The sequence below is a fragment of the Oncorhynchus clarkii genome, chromosome 1 (assembly GCF_045791955.1).
Source record: "Oncorhynchus clarkii lewisi isolate Uvic-CL-2024 chromosome 1, UVic_Ocla_1.0, whole genome shotgun sequence".
In the NCBI taxonomy this organism is placed as follows: Eukaryota; Metazoa; Chordata; class Actinopteri; order Salmoniformes; family Salmonidae; genus Oncorhynchus; species Oncorhynchus clarkii.
Window position 1 is genome coordinate 45,477,881 of NC_092147.1, and position 26,231 is coordinate 45,504,111.

General features: G+C 44.1%; 1 protein-coding gene across 6 annotated transcripts; it reads right to left on the minus strand.

Annotated features, from left to right (window-relative positions):
• Positions 1 to 3,959: 3,959 nt before the first annotated feature.
• On the minus strand, positions 3,960 to 24,475 carry LOC139407877 (AMP deaminase 3-like). Of its 6 annotated transcripts, none has more exons than XM_071151789.1 (15): positions 24,129 to 24,475; positions 17,120 to 17,342; positions 16,702 to 16,894; positions 16,338 to 16,503; positions 15,893 to 16,112; positions 15,670 to 15,803; positions 15,329 to 15,519; positions 14,874 to 15,005; positions 14,620 to 14,783; positions 12,421 to 12,547; positions 10,464 to 10,627; positions 8,177 to 8,297; positions 5,284 to 5,457; positions 4,921 to 5,031; positions 3,960 to 4,642 (listed from the first exon to the last, which is right to left on the minus strand). In XM_071151789.1, exons 2-15 carry the CDS (start codon positions 17,338 to 17,340, stop codon positions 4,466 to 4,468), a joined length of 2,295 nt encoding a protein of 764 aa, XP_071007890.1. In that variant the 5' UTR covers positions 17,341 to 17,342; positions 24,129 to 24,475; the 3' UTR covers positions 3,960 to 4,465. The 6 variants fall into 6 exon arrangements, with proteins under 6 accessions (XP_071007890.1, XP_071007883.1, XP_071007876.1 ...); XM_071151782.1 differs by having other exon boundaries at positions 15,329 to 15,523; positions 15,674 to 15,803; positions 24,129 to 24,344; XM_071151775.1 differs by lacking the exon at positions 24,129 to 24,475 and adding an exon at positions 22,441 to 23,124.
• Positions 24,476 to 26,231: the final 1,756 nt, after the last annotated feature.

Here is a 26,231-nt window from a genome sequence, read left to right on the forward strand (position 1 = left end):
TAAGCTATGGACAACGAACACAATTGCATTTTATCGATTGCAATTTAAATGCACAGATACCGAGATGAGATCTCAAAGCCCATTGTCTGCCGCCATCACCCAATGTTTCAGCATGATTATGCACAGCCCCATGTCGCAAGGATATGTGCACAATTCCTGGAAGCTGAAAATGTCCCAGTTCCTCCATTACCTGCATACTCACCAGACATGTCACCAACGTACCGCGACCTCGCCTTTCCTTCAGGACTGCCGCGCAAAAGAAATCATGCTGCACAGAGACGCAAACGATTGAACTTCATTGAGTTCGCCCCATTCATTTACACAGCGTTTTTTCTGGGATCGAATCAACATAAACGACTTTTCAATGCAACCAACCAAAACGACTTTTCAATGCAACCAACCAAAACAAATCTAACTTTGCAAATGCTCAAAACCACAATGGCCTATTGGCTACTGTCTAAAACTGTAAGGGTACAGCCAATTCCAGTTCCCGCCAATATGCAGCCATTGAAAAGGAGTGGAACAACATTCCACAAGCAACAGCCTGATCAAGTTTATGTGAAGGAGATGTGTTGCGCTGCATGAGTCAAATGGTGGTCACACCTGATACTGACTGGTTTTCTGATCCACACCCCTACTTTTTTATGAATGTATCTGTGACCAACAGATGCATATCTGTATTCCCAGTCATGTGAAACTCATAGAGGTCCCAATTAATGTAATGACTTTGACTGATTTCCCTATATGAATTGTAACAGTGTACTTGAACAACATTTTAATTAATGTTTAAAAATTAGTCCACAGAAAATATGTAAATCAAATCTGACCAAATTATTTAGTGTTTGTAATGTAGACCAATTGCACTTTTGAATATGTTTGTAGTTTACTGTGATTATTAGTGCATTTTTGAGTAAAGGGTTGTTCCATATGATTTTGATCACTTTCTGACTGCACCCCTTTTGATTTGAACAACACCTTCCATACATGTTCACCCATGGAAGAAGAGGTCAGGACCTTTTGGACCTGAAGGCCAAAATATTAAGGAGATAAAGGTGCTCAAAGTTGACCCATTTTGCATACCCCACCCTCCCATGAGACATCTGTCTTCATCACTGAAAAAGATAAACGGTTGAGTTTGATATAATTTGAAAGCTTACACACATGGTTGTCAAACTGTTTTTTTAATATAGAAAACATACGTTTTAATGTTGGCTTTTTTTAAAGCTTTAATGTCCATTATCTATAAAGGCATAAACTCTGTTTCATGTTCATATACAGTACCTGTCAAAAGTTTGGACACCTACTCATTCCAGGGTTTTTCTTTTATTTTTACAATTTTCTACATTGTAGGAACAGTAGTGAAGGCATCAAAACTATGAAATTACATACTCTCTTAACCAGCTTAATCTGGAATGCTTTTCTAGCAGTCTTGAAGGAGTTTTAACGTATGCTGAGTACTTGTTGGCTGCTTTTCCTTTTTATTAAATGTTTTACTGTCCCCAGCACTTGAGTAATGAGCATGCAGTTTAATCAGCTTCTTGATATGCCACACCTGTCAGGTGGATGGGTTATCTTGGCGAAGGAGAAATGGCATATTACATCATTATGCAGCAGCATACAATACATATTTGGACTCGCCTTGTTGTGCTTACTTGAACAGGATGGTAGCGCGGCGGACCTTCGTGGGCAAATTTTGTCATCAAAGTCTGGCATTCTCTGGATTTATGGTGCTATCAAGACCACTGAGAACTCTGGGGGGAGGTTGAATCATGATGACATCAGTGATCTTCACAAGTAGCTCTAGAAAGAGGCCTGAGTTCCCGACTTACAATTCCCGAGATGGATGAGCATTCAAAACGTACTTTCCCAGTCGGAGCTAGTTTCCCCCCCGAGTTCCCAGTTGTCAGAATTCCCAGTTCAGAGTTAAGTTGTTTTGAGCGTGGGTCAAATCATCCTTCTTTGACAGCATGGCCAATGTTGAATGTTTTTCATTTAAAGCTTGGAAAAGAGACCCTTAAACCCAGACTTGGGACCACACAGCCACTCCACTGAATAGCAGGCTAGTGAATGCTTAGCCACTGATTCCTTCCATTCACTGAATTTACTGAATTTGTGATTTCCAACTTGTGTAATGTTTTTATGTCCAATGACCGTTGAGTACCGATACGTTTTATCTATAATTTATCTTCATATGACAAGGATTAAAAAGGATTTGCCAGTAGATTGTCGACTTGATTCATGATGTTGACTGCTAGCTAAGATTTTGAAAGTATGATGTTGACATGATCAGTCCAATCAAAGCTACTGTAGATATGTGATTTCATGTAATATTATCTGTGGCCAATGACCTTGAGACTTCTTGGATGGGCACTTCTAATGTAACTATATGGCAGCACCCAAGGGGCTTGAATTTTCTAGCTCTCCCCACTGAGCCAATCACAGCGCAACGCTCCGTACTCCACAGAAAGCATTTAGCTAGGCTGAAACACCTGCATTTGAGCTGCCTTACTCAAGAAAACAAAAAAGAGACCATGTTTATATTCCTTATATTAAGCAATCCAGACTGCACAATTATTTTTATTTTTTATGTAGGTATTGCCAGTGGTACACTCCAACACTCTCAGACATAATTCACATTAAGCATTTGTGTTTAGTGAGTCCGCCAGATCAGAGGCAGTAGGGATGACCAGGGATGTTCTCTTAAGTGTGTGAATTGGACCAAAATGTAACTTTTGGAGGTCAGGGAAGATGTATGAGTGAAAAGTACATTATTTTCTTTAGGAATGTAGTGGAGTAAAAATAGTCAAAAATCTATAGTAAAGTACAGATACCCCCCAAAAAGGACTTAAGTAGTACTTTACAGTATTTTTACTTAAATAAACCAATACCATTTGTCACGAACCGGCCCAAAGCCCGTAACAAAGGGAGACAAACGTGGAGATAAGGAGTAACAAAATATATATTTATTAACTAAAGCAACTAAGGAAAATATACAATGATGTGTGTAATCAGTAGTGTAAGTGAGTGTTTTGCATGCATGAATGTGATAATGCAGGGTGTTGAAAGGTGCCAAAGCAAACAAACAAAAGGCCACCAAGAACCACAACACAATCTACAAAGGTGTCTGCATGGAGAGAGTCTCCTCATTGAATGTGGAAGAGGTCTATTTATCCTGGGAGACACCGGGCCCAGGTGTTTCCCATGAAGCTGACGGCCCTCCCAACTCCGCCCACCGGCATCCTAATAAGGAAACAAGAACAAAGACAGAATACGGCAGACAGAGTGGGAGGGTCGTCACAATTGGCTAATAAAGAAGTTCACATTTTGCACATATGTATTTTGTCTTCTATTATATTAAGAGTGTTGACAACTTCTTGTGATTACCAGTCTCATATTTGACCAACTGTGTTTCAGGTGCATGTGTAACCGTTTGATTCTGTTTGTGTGAAATATTGTAACTCTTTATTGTCATATAAAAACATACATTTCCTCTCGCATCATGTACAATACAGTTGAGTGACATTTTATGCTGCATTGAGAGGGTGAAAGTCTCCCAAATTTGTAATATTCAGCACATGATACTAGTTAACCTTTTTTGAAGTGATTTTTGTGGACCATCTCTACAGCAGTGATATAATGAGCACCTCGGAAGAGCATTCAAAATGGTGCAAGGGGCTCCATAGCAAACCTCTCTTCACAAACTTGTATAATAAAAAAAACACCACCACCCTCAGACACAGTTACAACAAAGATACAAAACTCAAACAATGCATCAAAATGTATGGCTATCCTTTACATGCCCTTTTTACCTGACATAATAATATCCCTCCTACCACTATGTACTGTATTTCAAATAGAAAGGCCACAATGACACCACGACCGGTGTGCTCTCGGATTTGGCTTTTAATCTGCCGTTGAGAGCTCCTGTATTGGCACAGTTGGTAGTATTTCTTGAACAGGACACGAGAACTATGGTAGTGCATAAGCAGTGTCCCTCTGTATCCTATGTTCAACTACAAACAGGGTTTTCGTGGTAGGGATGAAGTTCTACTTTATCAAACACCATATGGGAAAAAGGCATGCAGACCAAAGAAAACAAGAATCAATAGGGTAATGCTGATTTGCCTAGTGCGGTGCTGTTGGCTTGGCTTGATTTGGTGCGGCTTACATGGTACAGTCTCATTCATTTAGCTCGGTGTCTTATTCTCTCAGTATTACCGTAGCGCGGTAGCAGTACAGGATTTGGCTGTGGTCTAGAGCTGAAGTGAAGCGAGACCAGAGGTCACTCTAACCCTTTTCAACACCACTGTCACGACCCAAACCATACTGTGCTGCCACAGATACTTTTAACATTGACCTTTCCAACACTGTCCCAGCAGCTACTGTGTGGCAAATGTGTAACCAGGCAAGCACAGTACAGCTCCGCCTGGCTCGGTAGTGTGAAAAGGGTCTCTCTGTGCTGTGGTCACTCGACCTGTGTGCCGCCGGCCTCGGTCTTCACAGCCTCCACCAGGAAGCTGAGCTCATTGCACAGGGTCTCGTGGCGGTAGGCCATGCGGATCTGAGCCACATTGGTCCGTCTAATGTCATTCCCGTCGGGCCCGTCCTGCAGGTAGTTGGCCCCCAGGAAGTGCTTCTTTTCCTGGCAGGAGAAAAGGGGGATACGGGATACGTGTCACTAAATGCGTGTCACTTCGGTGACACAGCACTGGGACACACTCAGGAGTTCCATGAGGAGGTGGTCGGGGATGGCTACAGAAATCACTTGTGAGGTGACGCCCCGGTGAGTTCTCCGACGCTGTCGGCATGAGCTTATAGAGGGTGAAAGCATCTGTCACTGTCAGCAGGCACTACTCGTGTTTGCCGCAACGCTACAAATTTACCCAGCAGTTCTATTTACCAGGTATTGATTTACTGTACCTGATGAGACAGACCACTCTGCAGCACACTGTTCCTGGCGATTTCACATGTGTCACAGGTGCTTAGCTTCCACAGCTGGGCCGCGATGGCATATTCCTCCATCAAGGCCTCCTGCAGCATAGGACAAACAGACAGGGGGCTTCTTTGCTAACACGCTACTTTATTTCATGCACAGAAGACTAACCGTCAAACATTGATTTTACAATTGTTACTCTCTGGTAGGTGTGCAGCTGGGTTGTGTAGATATAATTATTACGACGATGAGGTTCATCTTGCCTTCTGGTAGGCTAGTTGTCATTTCTGCCACATTGCTTACACCAATCCAATCATTTCATATCTACAGAAGTGCCCAGTGGCTCTGACCTTGGTGTAGTGGAACTGCATGGGGTCGTCGGTGGACAGGGACACACACAGGCCCTTCTGGAGGAACTCCTTGAGAGGGTTCTTGGAGTACTCCAGGAACAGGCTGTTGTTGCTTAGAGGAGACATGGCGATGGGGACCTGGGCCAGGTAGTACAGGTACTGCAGCACAGGACTCTGAGGCGGGAGAGATGGAAAGATGTCAACACTCCCTTTGTCTAGGGGTAAGGGTGGGGTTGTTTGGGCGGGTGTGACAGCTAGGAGGGGACTCAGGTGGGATCTGGGGAAAGGATGGTTGGGATGGGATGGGAGGGCCAGCTGTATGGGGACCTGGGATCATGGGAGGAGGGAGACAAAGAGGTTCTTATGGTCTTCCACAACTTTCTACATTTTTCACAGATTGCCATGTTTAAATTGTACCATTTGCAACCTTAGAAAATGTTCCAAACTGTGCCATTGTATATTCTACTGCTGTTTCTCATGATTGGTATACACACAAAATGTAACACCAAGTTCCAGGGAAGCTTTCCCAATCTTCATTCTTTGATAGTGCAATTCTAGGTCTTTATTGTCTGATCCACCCTTAACATAACAGTGTGATAAAGACTTCAATAGATGGAACATGTCCAAGTTCAATCCGATTATTTCATGAGTTAGATAATCAATTTTGTCAAATACTCAATGTAGTCTATTCAAAGTTAGCAAAAACACTAAGATCTGTTTACAAAGGTAGACAGGTGGTTTTTACTGTATTCGTTTCCACTTAGCTAAAATAAGCTGCTGATTTGTCATGTATGTCAACACGGTGCTTGTGAAGTGAACATGGTGGAGCTAAGTTGTGCAAATGAAAAGTGTCCTTTTGACACAAAGAAGCTGATGAAATGTGGAGTGATTCAGTTCTCAGTAAGTGGGCGCTCTTGACTTTTTTGGTAAAAAAAAATTTAAAAAAAGGTTTCTGTGTAAAGAAACCAAGGAGAGGAAATTTTGCAGTTTGAGATTTCAAATACACTATATATACACAAAAGTGTGTGGACACCCCTTCAAATTTGTGGATTCGGCTATTTCAGCCACACCCGTTGCTGACAGGTGTATAAAATCGAGCACACAGCCATGCAATCTCCATAGACAAACCATGGCAGTAGAATGGCCGTACTGAAGAGCTCCGTGACATTCAACTTGGCACCGTCATAGGATGCCACCTTTCCAACAAGTCATTTTGTCAAATTTCTGCCCTGCTAGAGCTGCCCCGGTCAACTGTTAGTGCTGTTATTTTGAAGTGGAAACGTCTAGGAGCAACAACGGCTCAGCCACGAAGTGGTATGCAACACAAGCTCTCAGAATCAGACAGCTGAAGTGTGTACTCGTAAAATCATCTGTCTTCAGTTGCAACACTCACTACTAAGTTCCAAACTGCCTCTGGAAGCAAGGTCAGCACAATAACTGTATGCCGGGCGGCCTCCCGGGTGGCGCAGTGGTTAAGGGCGCTGTACTGCAGCGCCAGCTGTGCCATCAGAGACTCTGGGTTTGCGCCCAGGCTCTGTCGTAACCGGCCGCGACGGGGAGGTCCGTGGGGCGACGCACAATTGGCCTAGCGTCGTCTGGGTTAGGGAGGTCTTGGCCGGTAGGGATGTCCTTGTCTCATCGCGCACCAGCGACTCCTGTGGCGGTCCGGGCGCAGTGCGCGCTAACCAAGGTTGCCAGGTGCATGGTGTTTCCTCCGACACATTGGTGCGGCTGACTTCCGGGTTTGATGCACGCTGTGTTAAGAAGCAGTGCGGCTTGGTTGGGTTGTGTATCGGAGGACGCATGACTTTCAACCTTCGTCTCTCCCGAGCCCATACAGGAGTTGTAGCGATGAGACAAGATAGTAGCTACTAAAAACAATTGGATACCACGAAATTGGGGAGAAAAAGGGGTTAAATTTAAAATGAAAAAAAACAACAAAAATCTGTATGCCGGGAGCTTCGTGAAATGGGTTTCCATGGCCGAGCAGCCGAACACAAGCCCAGATTACCATGCACAATGCCAAGCGTCGGCTGGAGTGGTGTAAAGCTTGCCGCCATTGGATTCCGGAGCAGTGGAAATTAGTTCTCTGGAGTGATGAATCACACTTTACCATCTGACAGTCCCACAGACTAATCTGGGTTTGGCGGATGCCAGGAGAACGCCACCTACCCCAATGCATAGTGCAAACTGTAAAGTTTGATGGAGGAGGAATAATGGTCTGGGGCTGTTTTTCATTGTTCGGGCTAGGCCCCTTAGTTCCAGTGAAAGGAAATCTTAACGATACAGCATACAGTGACATTTAGACGATTATTTGCTTCCAACTTTGTGGCAACAGTTTGAGGAAGGCTCTTTCCTGTTTCAGGATGACAATGACCCCGTGCACAAAGCGAAGTCCATACAGAAATGGTTTGTCAAGATCGCCGTGGAAGAATTTGACTGGCCTGTACAGAGCCTTGACCTCAACCCCATCGGACACCTTTGGGGTGAATTGGAACGCCGACTGCGAGCCAGGCCTAATCACCCAAAATCAGTGCTCGACCTCACTAACGCTCTTGTGGATGAATGGAAGCAAGTCCCTGCAGCAAAGTTCCAACATCTAGTGGAAAGCCTTCCCAGAACAGTGGAGGGTGTTATCGCAGCGAAGGGGGTCCAACTCCATATTAATGCCCATGATTTTGGAATGAGATATTCGACGAGCAGGTGTCCACATACTTTTGGTCGTGTAGATTAGACTGAAGTGAAAAGCTTCCATTCCCATTGAAAGGTGATTTATGAGCTGTGTGGCTCAGCACAGCTTTAAAAGATTATAATTCCTGTTACATGTAATTCTTTACTACCCAACCTTGGGCATGTCATAGGTAATGATTAGGGGTCAGTTGAGGTTTCGGACCTTCTTCAGGTTGAGACCGTGGGAGATGTTGTCGGCCGTGAGGAAGGCAGAGACCAGGTGGGTGATAGAGCCGGCCTCGCCACAGTGGGGCCGGAACTGGAAGGTGTTGAGGCCTCGTTCCCTGAGGGAAAACAAAGAATGACACATTACATAAAGAAGAAGGAGACAAATGTCTGTAACAGTTGGACAAATAAAGTACAGTGGCAAGAAAAAGTATGTGAACCCTTTGGAATGACCTGTATTTCTGCACAAATTGGTCAAAACATTTGACTTGATCTTCATCTAAGTCACAACAATAGACAAACACAGTCTGCTTAAACGAATAACACAAACAATTATACATTTTCATGTCTTTATTGGACACACTGTGTAAACATTCACAATGGAGGGTGGAAAAGTATGATCCCTTGCGGATCAGACCTGCACATTCCTATTTCCAAAACTGTTTCAGTGCAGCAATATTCTTGGGATGTCTGGTGTGAACCGCTCTCTTGAGGTCATACCACAGCATCTCAATCGGGTTGAGGTCAGGACTCTGACTGGGCCACTCCAGAAGGCGTATTTTCTTCTGTTGAAGTCATTCTGTTGTTGATTTACCACTGTGTTTTGGGTCGCTGTCCTGTTGCATCACCCAACTTCTGTTGAGCTTCAATTGGCGGACAGATAGCCTTACATTCTCCTGCAAAATGTCTTGATTGACTTGGGGATTAATATTTCCATCAATGATTGCAAGCTGTCCAGGCCCTGAGGCAGAAAAGCAGACCCTAACCATGATGCTCCCTTCACCGAACTTTATAGTTGGGATGAGGTTTTGATGTTGATGTACTGTGCCTTTTTTTCTCCACACATAGTGTTGTGTGTTCCTTCCAAACAACTCAACTTTGGTTTAATTTGTCTACAGAATATTTTGCCAGTAGCGCTATGGAACATCCAGGTGCTCTTTTGCAAACTTCAGACGTGCAGCAATGTTGTTTTTTTTGGACAGAAGTGTCCTTTTGTGGTGTCCTCCCATGACCACAATTCTTGTTTAGTGTTTTACGTATCATAGACTCGTCAACAGAGATGTTAGCATGTTCCTGAGATTTCTGCAAGTCCTTAGCTGAAACTAGGATTCTTCTTAACTGTCACGCCCTGATCTGTTTCACCTGTTCTTGTGCTTGTCTCCACCCCCCTTCAGATGTCACTGTTCTTCCCAATTATCCCCTGTGTATTTATATCTGTGTTCTCTGACTGTTTGTTGCCAGTTGGTCTTGTTATTTCAAGCTATCCAGCGTTTTTCCTGTCAGCGCCTATGTTTCCCAGCCTCTCTTTCCTCGTCCTCCTGGTTTTTTGACCTTTGCATGTCCTGACCCTGTACCCACCCACCTGACCTCTCTGCCTGACCCTGAGCCGGGCTGCCGTCCTGTACCGTTGCTCCACCTCTGGATTACTGAACTCTGCCTGTCCCTGACCCTGAGTCCACCTGCCATCCTGTGCATTTGCCTTACCGTGGATCTTCGACCCCTACCTGCCTTGACCTGCCTTGACCTGCCTTTGCTACAATAGACATTGTTACTTCGACAGTCTGCATTTGGGTCTTACCTTGATTCCTGATATTAATCTCATTAAGCATTCTGCGCTGTGTTCTTGCAGTCATCTTTGCAGGACGGCCACTCCTAGGGAGAGTAGCAACAGTGCTGAACTTTGTCCATTTATTGACAATTTGTCTTACCGTGGACTGATGAACATCAAGGCTTTTAGAGATACTTTTGTAACCCGTTTCAACTTCATACAAGTCAACAATTCTTAATCTTAGGTCTTCTGAGATCTCTTTTGTTCGAGGCATGGTTCACATCAGGCAATGCTTCTTGTGAATAGCAAACTCAAATTTTGAACCAACATCTCCAATCCTGTCTCATTGATTGGACTCCAGGTTAACTGATTCCTGACTCCAATTAGCTTTTGGAGAAGTCCTTAGCCTAGGGGTTCACATACTTTTCCCAACCTATACTGTGAATGTTTAAATTATCTATTCAATATAGACAAGAAAAATAAAATAATTTGTGTATTATTACTTTAAGCACACTGTGTTTGTCTATTGTTGTGACTTAGATGAAGATCAGATCAAATTGTATGACCAATTTATGCAGAAATCCAGGTATTTCCAAAGGGTTCACATACTTTTTCTTGCCACTGTATGTATTGTACATTGCGAGTCTACCTTTAATCATAGCAGTAGGCTACACATAGGAATAACATTAGTACAGTACATGTTTTCCTGACACCCTGGTCATGAGCAGTGACTTACTTCCTCAGGTTGTTGAGGACCATGATGTTGGCGTACATGTGGAAGAGGTAATAACTGTAGGGGGGGTTTTCGCCTGAGGTCCACTCCTCGGGTTTGGGGCTCTTGTAGGAGAACATGTGGTCACTGTGCTTGGACTCATCATCCACGCTGTCGAACCCGGTCACCTACAGGACAGGAGGTGACCTGAGCAGGTGCCATAGCTGAAGCACTGTAACCATTTTGGCACTAAATTGCTGCTAGACATGATGCTTGACACCGGAGTGTGCTACACGATGGTGGTGGTAGAAGTCGTGAATTACTCTCATACAATGTAAAATGCTTTGAGACCCGAAGTACTACTGTATGAATGCAATCCAATACCAACATTTTATTATTATATTATATATATTATATATTTATGTATGTGTGTGTGTGTATGTATATACAGTTGAAGTCAGAAGTTTACATACACTAAGGTTGGAGTGCCTTTAAACAGCTTGGAAAATTCCAGAAAATGATGTCATGGCTTTAGAAGCTTCTGATAGGCTAATTGACATCATTTGAGTCAATTGGAGGTGTACCTGTGGATGTATATCAAGGCCTACCTTACAACTCAGTGCCTCTTTGCTTGACATCATGGGAAAATCAAAAGAAATCAGCCAAGACCTCAGAAAAAATATTGTAGACCTCCACAAGTCTGGTTCAGCAATTTCCAAATGCCTGAAGGTACCACGTTCGTCTGTACATACAATAGTACGCAAGTATAAACACCATGGGACCACTCAGCCGTCATACCGCTCAGGAAGGAGATGTGTTCTGTCTCTGAGAGATGAACGTACTTTAGTGTGAAAAGTACAAATCAATCCCAGAACAACAGCAAATGACCTTGTGAAGATGCTGGAGGAAACAGGCACAAAAGTATATTTTGCCACAGTAAAGTGAGTCCTATATCGACATAACCTGAAATGCCACTCTGCAAGGAAGAAGCCACTGCTCCAAAACCGCCATATAAAAGCCAGACTATGGTTGGCAACTGCACATGGGGACAAAGATCGCACGTTTTGAGAGAAATGTCATTTTTATCTGATGAAACAAAAATAGAACTGTTTGGCCATAATGACCATCGTTATGTTTGGAGGAAGAAGCGGGAGGCTTGCAAGCCGAAGAACACCATCCAAACCGTGAAGCACGGGGGTGGCAGCATCATGTTGTGGGGGTGCTTTGCTGCAGGAGGGACTGGTGCACTTCACAAAATAGATGGCATCATGAGGAGGAAAATTATGTGGATATACTGAAGCAACATCTCCAGACATCAGTCAGGAGGCTAAAGCTTGGTCGCAAATGGGTCTTTCAAATGGCCAATGACCCCAAGCATACTTCCAAAGTTGTGGTAATGGCTTAAGGACAGCAAAGTCAAGGTATTGGAGTGGCCATCACAAAGCCCTGACCTCAATCCTATAGAAAATGTGTGGGCAGAACTGAAAAAGCGTTTGTGAGTAAGGAGGCCTACAAACCTGACTAAGTTACACCAGTTCTGTCAGGAGGAATGGGCCAAAATTCACCCAACTTATTGTGGGAAGCTTGTGGAAGGCTACCCAAAATGTTTGACCCAGGTTAAACAATTTAAAGGCAATGCTACCAAATACTAATTGAGTGTATGTACACTACTGACCCACTGGGAATGTGATGAAATAAATAAAAGCTGAAATAAATCATTCTCTACTATTATTCTGACATTTCACATTCTTAAAATAAAGTGGTGATCCTAACTGACCTAAGACAGAGAATTTTTACTAGGATTAAATGTCAGGAATTGTGAAAACCTGAGTTTAAATGTATTTGGCTAAGGTGTATGTAAACTTCCGACTTCAACTGTGTGTGTGTGTGTGTGTGTGTGTGTGTAGTTATTTCACCATTTCTGACTTGGAAATCAGTCTGATAAAGTTGAGCTACTACACTGTGTTTTGTAAATACTCACGTATTTCAAGAAAACGTGTATCTCCTTGTTCTTTTGTGGATTGACTGTAGCCTCGAACAGTGGGAGGAAAATATTCTCCAGCAGCTTGGCGAAGTTCTGTATTATCTTCTTCGACCTGAAAATGTCACTGCAAGACAAAATGTTACATTTGTGAAACATATCTTTAGATAGACCGATGTCATTTGCTTGATCACTGTAAGACTGATTGATGGTGGATTCAGTTCAATTATTTGTTCAATTCTTTGTTAAAGTAGCAGCACCATTCCTACTATCCTTTGTGTGACTTATACACTCATAGAAAAAAATGGTTCCAAAATGGTTTTTCGGCTGTCCCCATAAGAGCACCCTTTTTGGTTCCAGGTAGAACCCTTTTGAGTTCGATGTAGAACCCTCTGTGGAAAGGGTTTTACAAGGAACCCCAAAAGGTTCTACCTGGAACCAAATGGGTTCTAACTGGAACCAAAAATGGTTCTTCAAAGGGTTCTCCTATGGGGACAGCCTTTTAGGCTCTGGGAATCAATTGCTTCTAAGTTAAATAACAACCAGTAAAAGGGACCATAACCTTGGTTGACAATGTAACGTCCTAAACTCAACGAAAAAATAAACATCCCTTTTTCAGGACCTTGTCTTTCAAAGATAATTAGTAAAACCCCACATATCTTAATTGTAAAGGGTTTAAACACTGTTTCCCGTGCTTGTTCAATGAACCATCGACAATTAATGAACATGCATCTGTGGAACGGTCGTTAAGACACTAACAGCTTACAGACGGTAGGCAATTCAGGTCACAGTTATCAAAACTTAGGACACTAAAGAGGCCTTTCTACCGACTCTGAAAAACACCAAAAGAAAGATGCCAAGGGTCCCTGCTCATTTGTGTGAATGTGCCTTAGGCATGCTGCAAGGAGGCATGAGGACTGCAGATGTGGCCAGGGCAATAAATGGCAATGTCCGTACAGTGAGGCGCTACAGGGAGACAGGAAGGACAGCTGATCATCCTCGCAGTGGCAGACCATGTGTAACAACACCTGCACAGGATCGGTACATCCGAACATCACACCTGCGGGACAGGTACAGGACGGCAACAACAACTGCCCGAGTTACACCAGGAAAGCACAATCCCTCTATCAGTGCTCAGACTGTCCGCAATAGGCTGAGAGAGGCTGGACTGAGGGCTTGCAGGCTTGTTGTAAGGCAGGTCCTCACCAGACATCACCGGCAACGACGTCGCCTATGGGCACAAACCCACTGTCGCTCGACCAGACAGGACTGGCAAAAAGTGCTCTTCACTGACGAGTCGCAGTTTTGTTTCACCAGGGGTGATGGTCAGATACGCGTTTATCGTTGAAGGAATGAGCATTACACAGAGGCCTGTACTCTGGAGCGGGATCAATTTGGAAGTGGAATGTTTGTCATGGTCTGGGGCGGTGTGTCACAGCATCATCGGATTGAGCTTGTTGTCATTGCAGGCAATCTCAAAGCTGTGCACTACAGGGAAGACATCCTCCTCCCTTATGTGGTTCTCTTCCTGCAGGCTCATCCTGACATGACTCTCCAGCATGAACACTGACATTCCTGTCTTGCAGGAAATCACGCACAGCAATACTACTCGTTCTGTGCCTGATCTTCTGCAAGACAGGAATGTCAGTGTTCTGCCAAGGCCAGCGAAGAGCCCGGATCTCAATCCCATTGAGCACACCTGGGACCTGTTGGATCAGAGGGTGAGGGCTAGGGCCATTCCCCCCAGAAATGTCTGGGAACTTGCATGTGCCTTGGTGGAAGAGAGGGGTAACATTTCACAGCAAGAACTGGCAAATCTGGTGCAGTCCATGAGGAGGAGATGCACTGCAGTACTTAATGCAGCTGGTGGCCACACCAGATACTGACTGTTGCTTTTGATTTTGACCCCCCCCCCCCCCCCTTTGTTCAGGGACACATTATTCAATTTCTGTTAGTCTGTGACTTTTTCAGTTTATGTCTCAGTTGTTGAATCTTATGTTCATACACATATCTACACACTTTTTTTTTAGTTTCTTTTATTTTACTTTTGAAATTGTTTAATCTTCATTGCCATGGAACACTTACAACTAGTGCAGTTTTACAAAGACCATTGTGGTTGAAGCATTGTAGTACCACTAACCTGGAGATCAGCATTGAGAGCAATATTCCCTTATCTTCCCTTCTCCCTGTGGCACTTACTAGATCCTGGGCACTTGGATGATCCAGCGCATGTTGGGGGAGTGAACCTTGTGCTGGATGAACCATGAGGCCAGGCTCTCCCACTCATCAGGGGAGCGGCCGTAGATGGACATACGGGGCTCTGCGTGCTGGTACTTACTCTCCTCCAGCTCATGAGCCACTTCCTGTTATAGAGGAAGAGAAAAGCAATTGCAGTATGTTAGAGATTCCCATGATAGTGGAATTGTGATCTTGATCTTAAGTTGACGCTATACCTTGATGATGCGTGCAAAGTATTCCCCTTTGATGTAGTTGTCTGTTTTCAGGTAAATCTCTCGGAGTTCGCTTGCTCCTACAGGGTTGTACTTGGAGTTGAACTTGTCAAAGCGGTGGAATGTTTGCCTTCCCTAAGAGAGTACACGTTTATCATGCATGACATGTTTTTTTGTCAACAACAGCAGTTTAGCACCACTATCATGGTGATCCTCAAACACACTTGGCAAGTTGCATGGAACCTACAGCAGAACTGCAATTGTTTAAAGACATACTTCTGAGTATTCATATATGTATTATAATGGTGTTATGAACTGCTTATGAGCAGTTTAATCGTCATGCAGAATAGGTTATTAAATGCGTTAAAAATCTTGATGTAAACTGTAATAACCTAAATACTATCCAACAATATTATTTCAAGCATTGGAGTGTCTAAGAGTTTCTGGAACATTCTTACAGCGTGTACGTCCAGGGAGTCCACAGTGAGGTCATAGGGGTCCATGGCCAGGGTGTCAAACACCTGTTTCAAGGTGATCATCTGCCCCCCCTTCTCCAGCACCACGCGGTCTGCCTCGGTCTTGTAGGTGGTCTGGATGAACTTCAGCAGGTGCTTCTGGTTCATGCAAGCGGCTGCGTGGATGTGAGTGTCTACCTGTATTCGCGAGGAGGCATAAGCCGACATATTTTGTCAGCTTGTTCTAAAGCTCAGCTTGAGTCAGTGAGATGTCATTTATGACCATGTAATCATGGGAGTTTCAACCCTTGTATTTGCATTCCATCTTAAACTATATGCGTCACCAACCTTCCTGACGTTATAGAAGTCTCTGTGAGGCACACCTTTCAGCTCCTTCAGCTCAGCCATCTCATTCAGCATCTCGTGCAGATAGAACTTGGAGGCCACGAAGTTCAGTCGTCTGTAGCAGTAGGTTTTCCTGGAATGACAATGAGATGATATGAGAAACACCGTAATAGAGGGGGTCATTGGGAATTGGGCAACGGTGTGAGGTAGTGGGGTGCTCACGTGGGCCCGTCTACGATCATGGCGAGGACATGACTCAGGTCAATGGCGAAGGTCTCCAAGTCGGGGTAGGGCAGGCTGTGGGGCTGCTGCTGCTTCAGGGCCTCTGCATCGTCGTACACGTACACTATGCCGTCCTTCATCTGTAGAGAGTAGTTCAGGTCGTCAGGGATGCCCTCCGTAGTGTACGGGTCCTCCCCCTCACGAGGGCAGGGGCACATATCTGCAGAGGACAGGATCAAATAAGTGACCAGAGGGAAGAGAGGAGAGAGATGATAGGTGAAAGGAAATGACAGAAGAAGAGGCTGAGAACGAGTGTCTCGAAGTGGAGTTAGTTTTCTAAAGCTTGAGCTCAGAAAAAATCAAGGAAAAGCTGTTCCTAAGACTCTTAGCCCCAAAGCTGGTACTGTATGTGGTTGATGCTGGATGTGTACATGTGATTCTCTACCTGGCAAGATCTCATCCTCCACGTTCCACTTCTGGTTCTCAGCACTGCGAAGGAACTGGGCGGTGGTCCTGGGGAAGCGATGGTAGGCCAGCCTGGAGTACTTCTCCCTGATGAACAGGGCCTTCATCAGTGTCTTGGCTGCCTGCTCATAGTCCTCCACTGTTATCTGGGAAGAATGCGTGTTGACAGGCCATTATAGGCAATACACTGTCATTAGAAATGGCAACTCCTAGAAGTATTGTTTCCAAGCTAGCTCTTGCCTTGGTGTAATTTTTTGTGGGTCATTGCATGAAGGATATGACATGATTTGTGATGTGACTCAATGAGATTATATAAATATATTATGTTATGATGACGCTTTTACCCCTGCACAATAATCTCCGCTGATGGTGACCCTCTGGAACTCTGGGGAGTTCTCTGGGATACTGGGGCAGACAGGTGCGCCAGGGAAGAGCAGAGGAGTGACTACAGACATAGCCCACTCTGGATTGATGTTGAGGGAACTGGGGAACTGCTGAGATACCAACTGGGAACGCTTCATCTTAAAACTCTTCTTCCTGGAGAGATCAACATCATACAAGGTGATAAGTGGACATTCCGGACCCTAGTCTCCATTTTAAATCAATGTCATTCAAGTCACTTTGGGAAAATAATCCTCACTGAAAGTGTCTACATTTGAAGTTCAGTTCATTTCAGTGGCTTGACATGAACTGAAATACTTTGAAATTGACTCCCAAAGTCCCTGACCTATTAGAACCATTAGTTTATATGTGCCCTCTGACCTCTTGGTGCTTTCCTCAGAGTACTGCTCGGCGATCTCCTTGAGCATCTCCATCTCCCGGTCCTGGTGCAGGCCGATGGGGCAGTCCTCAGGCACGGTGTACATGGACAGGGCATCCTTGGTGTCCTCCTCCTTCAGCACCGAGGCGTACACCTTCTCTGCCAGCAGACGCACCGACTCATCCACCTCGCTCAGAGAGATCTTGGGGAACTGACGCGGCATCTCTACTGAAACAGAGGAACACAGGTTTAAAACACATGGTGTAATTGTCCTTAGGATTTGAGTTATAAAATGATTTATACAGTACCAGTCAAAAGTTTGGACACACCTACTCATTCCAGAGTTGTTTCTTTATTTTTTTTTACTATTTTCTACATTGTAGAATAATAGTGAAGACATCAAAACTATGAAATAACACTTATGGAATCATGTAGTATCCAAAAAAGTGTTAAACAGATTCTTCAAAGTAGCCACCCTTTGCCTTGATGACAGCTTTGCACACTCTTTGGTATTATCTCAACCAGATTCATGAGGTAGTCACCTGGAATGCATTTCAATGAAGCCTTGTTAATTGGTGGAATTTATTTCCTTCTTAATGCATTTGAGTCAATCAGTTGTATTGTGACAAGGTATGGGTGGTATACAGATGATAGCCCTATTTGGTAAAAGACCAAGTCCATATTATGGGAAGAACAGCTCAAATATGCAAAGAGAAACGACAGTCCATCACTACTTTAAGACGTGACGGTCAGGCAATCCTGAAAATGTCAAGAGCTTTGAAAGTATCTTCAACTGCAGTCGCAAACACCAGCAAGCGCTATGATGATGAGGACCGCCACGGGACAGGAAGACCCAGAGTTATAAGTTCATTAGAGTTAACTGCACCTCAGAAATTGCAGCCCAAATAAATGCTTCACAGAGTTCAAGTAACAGACACGTCTCAACATCAACTGTTCAGAGGGGATTGCGTGAATCAGGCCTTCATTGTCGAATTGATGCAAAGAAACCACTACTAAAGGACACCAATAAGAAGAGACTTGCTTGTGCCAAGAAATGGACATTAGACCAGTTTAAATATGTCCTTTGGTCTGATGAGTCCAAATTTGAGATGTTTTCTTCCAAGCGCTATGTTTTTGTGAGACGCAGAGTATGTGAACGGATTATCTCCACATGTGTGGTTCCCACCTTGAAGGATGGAGGAGGAGGTGTGATGATGTGGGGGGGCTTTGCTGGTGACACTGTCTGTGATTTATTTAGAATTCAAGGCACACTGAACCAGCATGGCTACCACAGCATTCTGCAGTGACACTCCATCCCATCTGGTTTGCGCTTAGTGGGACTACCGTTTGTTTTTCAACAGGACAATGACCCCACACACCTCCAGGCTGTGTAAGGGCTATTTGACCAATGAGAGTGATGGCGTGCTGCATAAGATGACCTGGCCTCCACCTCAACCCAATTGAGATGGTTTGGGATGAGTTGGACCGAAGAGTGAAGGAAAAGCAGCCAACAACAGCTCAGCATATGTGGGAACTCCTTCAACACTGTTGGAAATGCATTCCAGGTGAAGCTGGCTGAGAGAACGCCAAGAGTGTGCAAAGCTGTCATCAAGGCAAAGGGTGGCTCCTTTGAAGAATATAAAATCTATTTAGATTTGTTTAACACTTTTTTTGCTTACTACATGATTCCATTTGTGTTCTTTCATAGTTTTGATGTCTTCACTATTATTCTACAAAAGGAAAAATAAAGGAAAACCCTTGAATGAGTAGGTGTTCAAACTTTTGACTGGTTCTGTAAATGACTTATAAATGAAGACTGTTGGTATGATTATTATATTATCTCTGACAAAATACTACTGCTGTTAGGGAAAATAAAACCTCTTGGCAGAGGCAGTAAATACAAGCACAACATGCTGAATCTGAGAGCCCGGTGTAATGGGAACACGTGTTTGCAACACCTCGGCCTAAATCACTGCAGTACACATGTCCTTGAGTGTCCTTGTCTCCTGTTTCTATGTGCCTTCATTTGCTGTCAGAGTCGTAATCATGTTACAGTAAACAAAACTGTTCACCAAAAAGGGCACTTGGCAGAGACGGCATCACTGTTGACCTCCTGGATCAGAGCTCAGTCACTGAGCATGAAAAGGAAAACCGTTCACCCACCCAGCCTCTCTTTCTCCAATTGTCGGTCTCAGTGACTCTGTGCATTTTGTTGGTAAAGCATTTTCAACTGTGATGCAGACAAAATGGCTTTGATAATGTGTTGAGTATGCATATCAATCAACTATCCGTTCATGGGATAGTATGAGCTCATGGCTGATCATGTCAATATTGTTGCTGCACAGGATGCAAAAAAAATAATAAAGAGTTTTTAAAATGAGTGACCATATTAGGCGACTGCCTTCCCCCTCCCCCCCAAAAAAAAGTTGAAATGATGATAAATGATTCCTTTCTTGTTCTACAGAATTGCCCATAGGCTTGGTTCAGGGTAGATCTGGTTACGGTGGTGTTTGTTTCTGCCTGGCAGTTTCACAAAACCACTGTTATGCAACAAGCATGGTTTCGTTCACGTCTTTCAGTTCCATTGTCTGTTCCAGTGTTGTAGCAGAAAACCAACTCTATTCACATGAAATGAGACAGAATATTCCCAGTCAGACCAAGCGGACAGAGATAAGGAGGGGTTAACAATCTTGAGGTCCATTTCTACTGTAAAAGGCTAAGACAACCCAGAGTGTTTGTTGTTTTAGTATTCAGTTATTTGCAGACTATATTACTCTTGGTTCCCAGGACCTTTCTACAATGTTTATTTGTGTAGCCCTCAAGCCTTACAATTACCGGGCTTCCATTTGCAACCAACTGATTCTGCTGATTCACGTAGCTCCGCCATTTTGGTGGGACACAGACCTTTGGTTGCTATCCAACTATCCAGTCTATGATGTTTGCTGTGTTCTTATTTTATTGACCATGTCTCCACGTGTGACTATTAATACTAGTGCCACTATTAGGGTAGCATCTGTGACTGAGTGGGTCAGTTGGCCAGTTCACCAGTCAGACGTCACGGATACAGTGTAGAGCAACAAGCCACTCTATCAAATGAGTGCTTCACTGTTGACTCTCTTTCACCAAATGTTGACATGGAACTCAAGCCATCTAAGATCTTTCAACAACTCCAGTGCCCTAAAATAGGCCCACAATGCTTTGGAACATTTCCCCACTGGTTGGAACATTTCCAGCCTGTTCCTCGTCCAGCGTCTCTAGGAAGGCCGCATTTCTGACGAGTCTTCCCAACACATGCGTACTGTTCCAACAGCTGGGCCGTCTCATCACATTAAATGTTATTTACCTCATGCACTGAATACAACGTGTGGAGACTTTAAAGTGAAATACTTGTTTACGAACCTTTCCCAACGATGCTGAGTACAAGTACCAGATCAATGTGCAGAGATACTTGAGGTAGATACGGTGCATTTGGAAAGTATTCAGACCCCTTGACTTATTCCACATTTTGTTACATTACAGCCTTATTATACAATGTATTCAATTGTTTTTCCCCTCATCAATCTACACACAATACACCATAATGACAAAGCAAAAACAGGTTTCTAGAAATGTTTGCACATTTATTACAAATAAAAAAAACAGAAAACTCACATTTACATAAGTATTCAGACCCTTTACTCAGTACTTTGTTGAAGCACCTTTGGCGGTGATTACAGTCTTGAGTCTTCTTGGGTATGACTCTACAAGCTTGGCACATCTGTATTTGGGGAGTTTCTCCCATTCTTCTCTGCAGATCCTCTCAAGCTCTGTCAGGTAGGATGGGGAGCATCGCTGCATAGCTATTTTCAGGTCTCTCCGGAGATGTTTGATCGGGATCAAGTCCGGGCTCTGGCTGGGCCACTCATGGACATTCAGAGACTTGTCCCGAAGCCACTCCTGCGTTATCTTGGCTGTGTGCTTAGGGTCATTGTCCGGTTGGAAGGTGAACCTTCGCCCCATTCTGAGGTCTTGAGCACTCTGGAGCAGGTTTTCGTAAAGGATCTCTCTGTACTTTGCTCCGTTCATATTTCCCTCGTTCCTGACTAGTCTCCCAGTCCCTGCCGCTGAATCAAATCCCCACAGCATGATGCTGCCACCAACTTGCTTCACAGTAGGGATGGTGCTAGGTTTCCTCCAGACGTGACTTTTGGCATTCAGGCCAAAGAGTTCAAACTTGGTTTCATCAGATCAAAGATTCTTGTTTCCTTTAGGTGCCTTTTGGCAAACTCCAAGCTGTCTGTCTTGTGTCTTTTACTAAGTAGTAGCTTCCGTCTGGCCACTCTACCATAAAGGCCTGATTGGTGGGGTGCTACAGAGATGTGTTCTCCCATCTCCACAGAGGAACCCTGGAGCTCTGTCAGAGTGACCATCTGGTTCTTGGTCACCTCCCTGACCAAGGCCCTTCTTCCCTGATTGCTCAGCTTGGCTGAGTTTGGCTGGGCGGCCGAGTCTTGGTGGTTCCAAAATTCTTCCATTTAGGAATGATGGAGGCCACTGTGTTCTTGTAGAAACATCTCAAGGATGATCAATGGAAACAGGATGCACCTGAGCTCAATTTCGAATCTCATAGCAAAGGATCTGAATGCTTGTTTAAATAAGCTATTTCTGTTTTTTGTTTGTTTATACATTTACAAAAAATTCTATAAACCTGTTTTTGCATTGTCATTATGGGGTATTGTGTGTAGATTGATGAGGGGATTTAAAAATATATATATATTTTAGAATAAGCTGTAACGTAACAAAATGTGAAAAGAAGTCAATGGGGTCTGATTGACCTGCACCACACTGCTAAGTTTCTGACCTCCTCCTTAGAGTCAAAGTCAGTGGCGTCGGTGATCATGGAACCTCACCCGACCCATACGCTGTCTATGGCAGCCTGACGCATATACATACAACACAGTCAACAACAGTGTATATGGGGACAATAAACTGAGTAATTTACTGAGGGATTTAGTTGTTGACTTTGTGTCCGTGTGGAAGGTCAGTGCCTCTATACACCATCACACACAATCCAAACACATGACATCATCAAACTGGCGACTCATCCTAACTTATTGTCATTTCCTCTGAAAATGCCCCTTTTTCAGCATTTGTCTATTGTCAACTTGCTGTGCTTCCTCACAGTATTTTCGTACACACAGGAAGTGCTCTATCCAGTAGATCCTGACCCTCAGAGTGCCCCAAGCCATAGAAATTCAATGACCCCTGCCATTCACACCACGCCCATTGTCATCATCACAACACAACGGGATGGTCAGTAGCTAGCTTTTTCTCTCACTCTTACCTTCTGCAGTGATCCGGGCCATGCCTGGCTCTCTGGCTCTGAGTGATGAGTCTGTATTCCCCAGTAGTGACTCTCTCTGTCTCTCTTGTGAATCTCTTTGTATCACTCTGTTGATCACTACTGTGATGCAGGAGGGGCTCCCTGTGGTGACTCTCTCAGTCTCTCTTGTGAATCTTTCTGTATCACTCTGTTGATCACTGCTGTGACGCAGGAGGGACTCCCTGTGGCGACTCTCTGTCTCTCTTGTGAATCTCTTTGTATCACTCTGTTGATCACTGCTGTGACACAGGAGGGACTCCCTGTGGCGACTCTCTGTCTCTCTTGTGAATCTCTTTGTATCACTCTGTTGATCACTACTGTGACGCAGGAGGGGCTCCCTGTGGTGACTCTCTGTCTCTCTTGTGAATCTCTTTGTATCACTCTGTTGATCACTACTGTGACGCAGGAGGGGCTCCCTGTGATGACTCTCAGTCTCTCTTGTGAATCTCTTTGTATCACTCTGTTGATCACTACTGTGACACAGGAGAGACTCCCTGTGGTGTCTCTCTGTCTCTGTTTTGACAGCCTCTCTGTCTCTTCGGTGTGATACGGTTGCTTTATCTCTTTCTGTGTGTCTGTCTCAGGATTCGCTCAGTTGTTTATCAGCCCTGGTCTCTGTATGAGGCAGCAGCTGGTTGTTTCTGTGTCTTGAGTATCCTTTACCTCTCTATTTTAGGAGGCTGGGAGCGTCATGGTGACCCGACCTGCTAATCCAAGTCGTGTATGTCACAACGGGCTCTCAGCGAGGCAGTGACTCAGCACTCACTGAGAGATAGGGTGATGGGGGAACCTAATGTCCTCCTGATCCCCCCTCCACCCACCATACACTGTAACAGTTGTAAGGAGAACAGGAGAGCAGAGTACTTCATTCTTGCTTGAATAGATCATTACTGGCAGGAGGCAACCCCTTTGCCTTTGATTTTCTAGTCATGTCTTTGAGGGAGGCAAGCAAGACGCTCTGCTAAACAGCAAAAGTAAAAAAAAAAAATGCTTGTCTGCACCAGCTGGCTCTACTTAAAGCCAGGCCTGGAACTGAGCCATTGCAGCCTGCCAGGAGCATAGCAACCACACCCTGCACTGTGGCGAACAGACAACTGAGCTTTACCAGGTTTCCATAATCCATAACAGGACCAAGAATACAAGTACCTGATAGATTAGAACGTGCTGTGCACACTAGAGCTTATGGTAATTTATGGAACACTCTGTCCCTGAAACATTGCGTCACACTGAATGAAACACAGTGAAGGACACAATGTTGTAGTAAAATGCACACATTCCCAATCCCATGCTTTGATTGACCTTGACATAGGATACCAGGCATAGAGTACTGAATCCGTTTTGAAGTGAGTGGCCTCCTTTACCCTTACTGTACGCTGGGTGTCAACAGTCACATGTGGCCCCTAAGCATTTACAGAAACAACAAACATAATGTAATCCAATAGTAGTATGCTGACACACCAGGGTGAGAAATGCCTGCAGCTACTTGTGCGGTGCAATGATCACAATCACTGGTCCAGTGACCAGGGAATGGAAAGTGTCAGGAACAAGTTAGATTATAAACACAGTTCGAGGGCAGTAAAACAAATGTTGTTTGTCTCCAATGAAAACGTGCAAAAAAAAGTCCGTAGAGACACAGGCCTGCTACTTACCCCAAAGTGTAACAAAGCTGAGAAGGTGGTAGATATGTTGTCTTGGTGCCTTGTTTATTTGTTCGGTGTTGTCTCCTGATGCTCCAGAATCAGACGAGTGGAGTGAGTGTGTGGTGCTCTCAGCAGACTACTTCCACTTATTTATCTATTGAAAGGCTGAGCTGCGTCTCCCCGGCCGATCCTTTATTCGCATTGGAAACAATTGGAGGAAACCTGACTCCGCCTCGGAAAGCGTTGCTGCTGTACCTGCCCATCCCACAGAAACTTGTGTGTGTAAAGGTCCTATCCTATCCTGTCCCAGTCCCAAAACCACCACTTCCTCATCTCTCACTCCCACTCAGAGCCACACACAACCACAGCCGCTCTCCAGATTAGTGCTTGACTAATGATGGCATTGGAATTGTATTATATGAAGGACTGTGACATTTTGCAATATATTCAGTACACTGGTAATACGGCAATCCAGTTCTTTACTCGTACGAGAAGAAATCACACTTTTTGACAGTGACGCATAGAAACACACATAGGAACATGGGATTCGCATGGATTTATTTAGGCTTAGTGTCTGAGTGAGCTCTGCGGTTTTGAGCAAATCAGCTCCAGGGTGCCAGCATTGTGCCAACGAGGCCTACATTTAGGAAGGAATGAAAGATAAGACAACCAGCTCCCTTATCACTCAGAAATTCAGCTTCAGGGGAAGTGTACCTGCATACTTCATGCACTTCCATATGGAGTGTTGGTACAGAGGCCAGGCTCTATAATAATTGCTCGCCTAGTGATGAAAAAAAGCTACATTTAGATGTAGTAGTAGTAGCACTTCCAACCTGGCATTGGTCTCCACACTCTCATGCTCTTTAACATGTAGTAATATCATTGAATAAGATGAAATAAGACACTAATGCTCTTTAACATGTAGTAATATCATTGAATAAGATGAAATAAGACACTAATGCTCTTTAACATGTAGTAATATCATTGAATAAGATGAAATAAGACACTCATGCTCTTTAACATGTAGTAACATCATTGAATAAGATTAAATAAGACACATGCTTACAGCGCTGCACACAATTAGTGTATGAACTCTGTCAGTGTAAATGAGTGTTTTTTGTAATTGCACTGACCCTGCTGAATGCCAGTGCACATGCTCATACCTTGAGCAGTACTTAACTCTTAACTGCTGGTAGAGAACAATGGAATGCCCCGGGCTGCGTTCTCACCTCGGCATTCAGACATTGCTCTTTCTCTTTCATACTGTATGTGCCTGCAAATGCATCTAAATATTAATTAGCATACTGTGTGTGTGTGTGTGTGTGTGTGTGTGTGTGTGTGTGTGTGTGTGTGTGTGTGTGTGTGTGTGTGTGTGTGTGTGTGTGTGTGTGTGTGTGTGTGTGTGTGTGTGTGTGTGTGTGTGTGTGTGTGTGTGTGTGTGTGTGTGTGCGTGCGTGGTTAGGTTTGAAGCTTCTCTAACCTGCTCTATGTTGTTGGCCTCTGGAAACACCTCTGGTTGTCAGCACGCTCTGTGATAGATTCTGGTGAGTGTAAACTGAGACCGAACAGCTGATTAACCCCTTCACTACCGGCCAGGGGAATTGAAATGTATGCAAATGTTTCCAAATGTATGCAAATATTTGCACCATGATGTGAAACGGTGAAAGAAAGAAGGCCATGTTTCAGTTATGGTGACGCACGATTACATGTAGCCTAACTAACCTAACCTTCCTGAGAGTATGATGGAGAGTGTTCATATGTAACCCAACATCCTTATATGATTTGCTCTCTATCTCTCGCTCTTTCTTGAACCAGTTCTAGAACAATTGATACAGACATACTTTTCTGCTTAGTCATAGCTTCTCATGCATGTTTCTAGAGAGAGACTGGGTACGATGCATGACTGATCTTACAGTGCAATGTGAGTCTTTGCACTGGCTCCCCGTATAAACCTCTACAAAAATTTGGTAACACTTCTTATTAAACTTGAGTGATATCTTTATAATGCTAGTATGCTTTGGGCTTTGGTGGAGACAATGCGTTTCGGAATGAACCTTAGACAATAATACATAAGTTGCCAAAAAGTATTTATTATGATGGACTGTGAAAAAC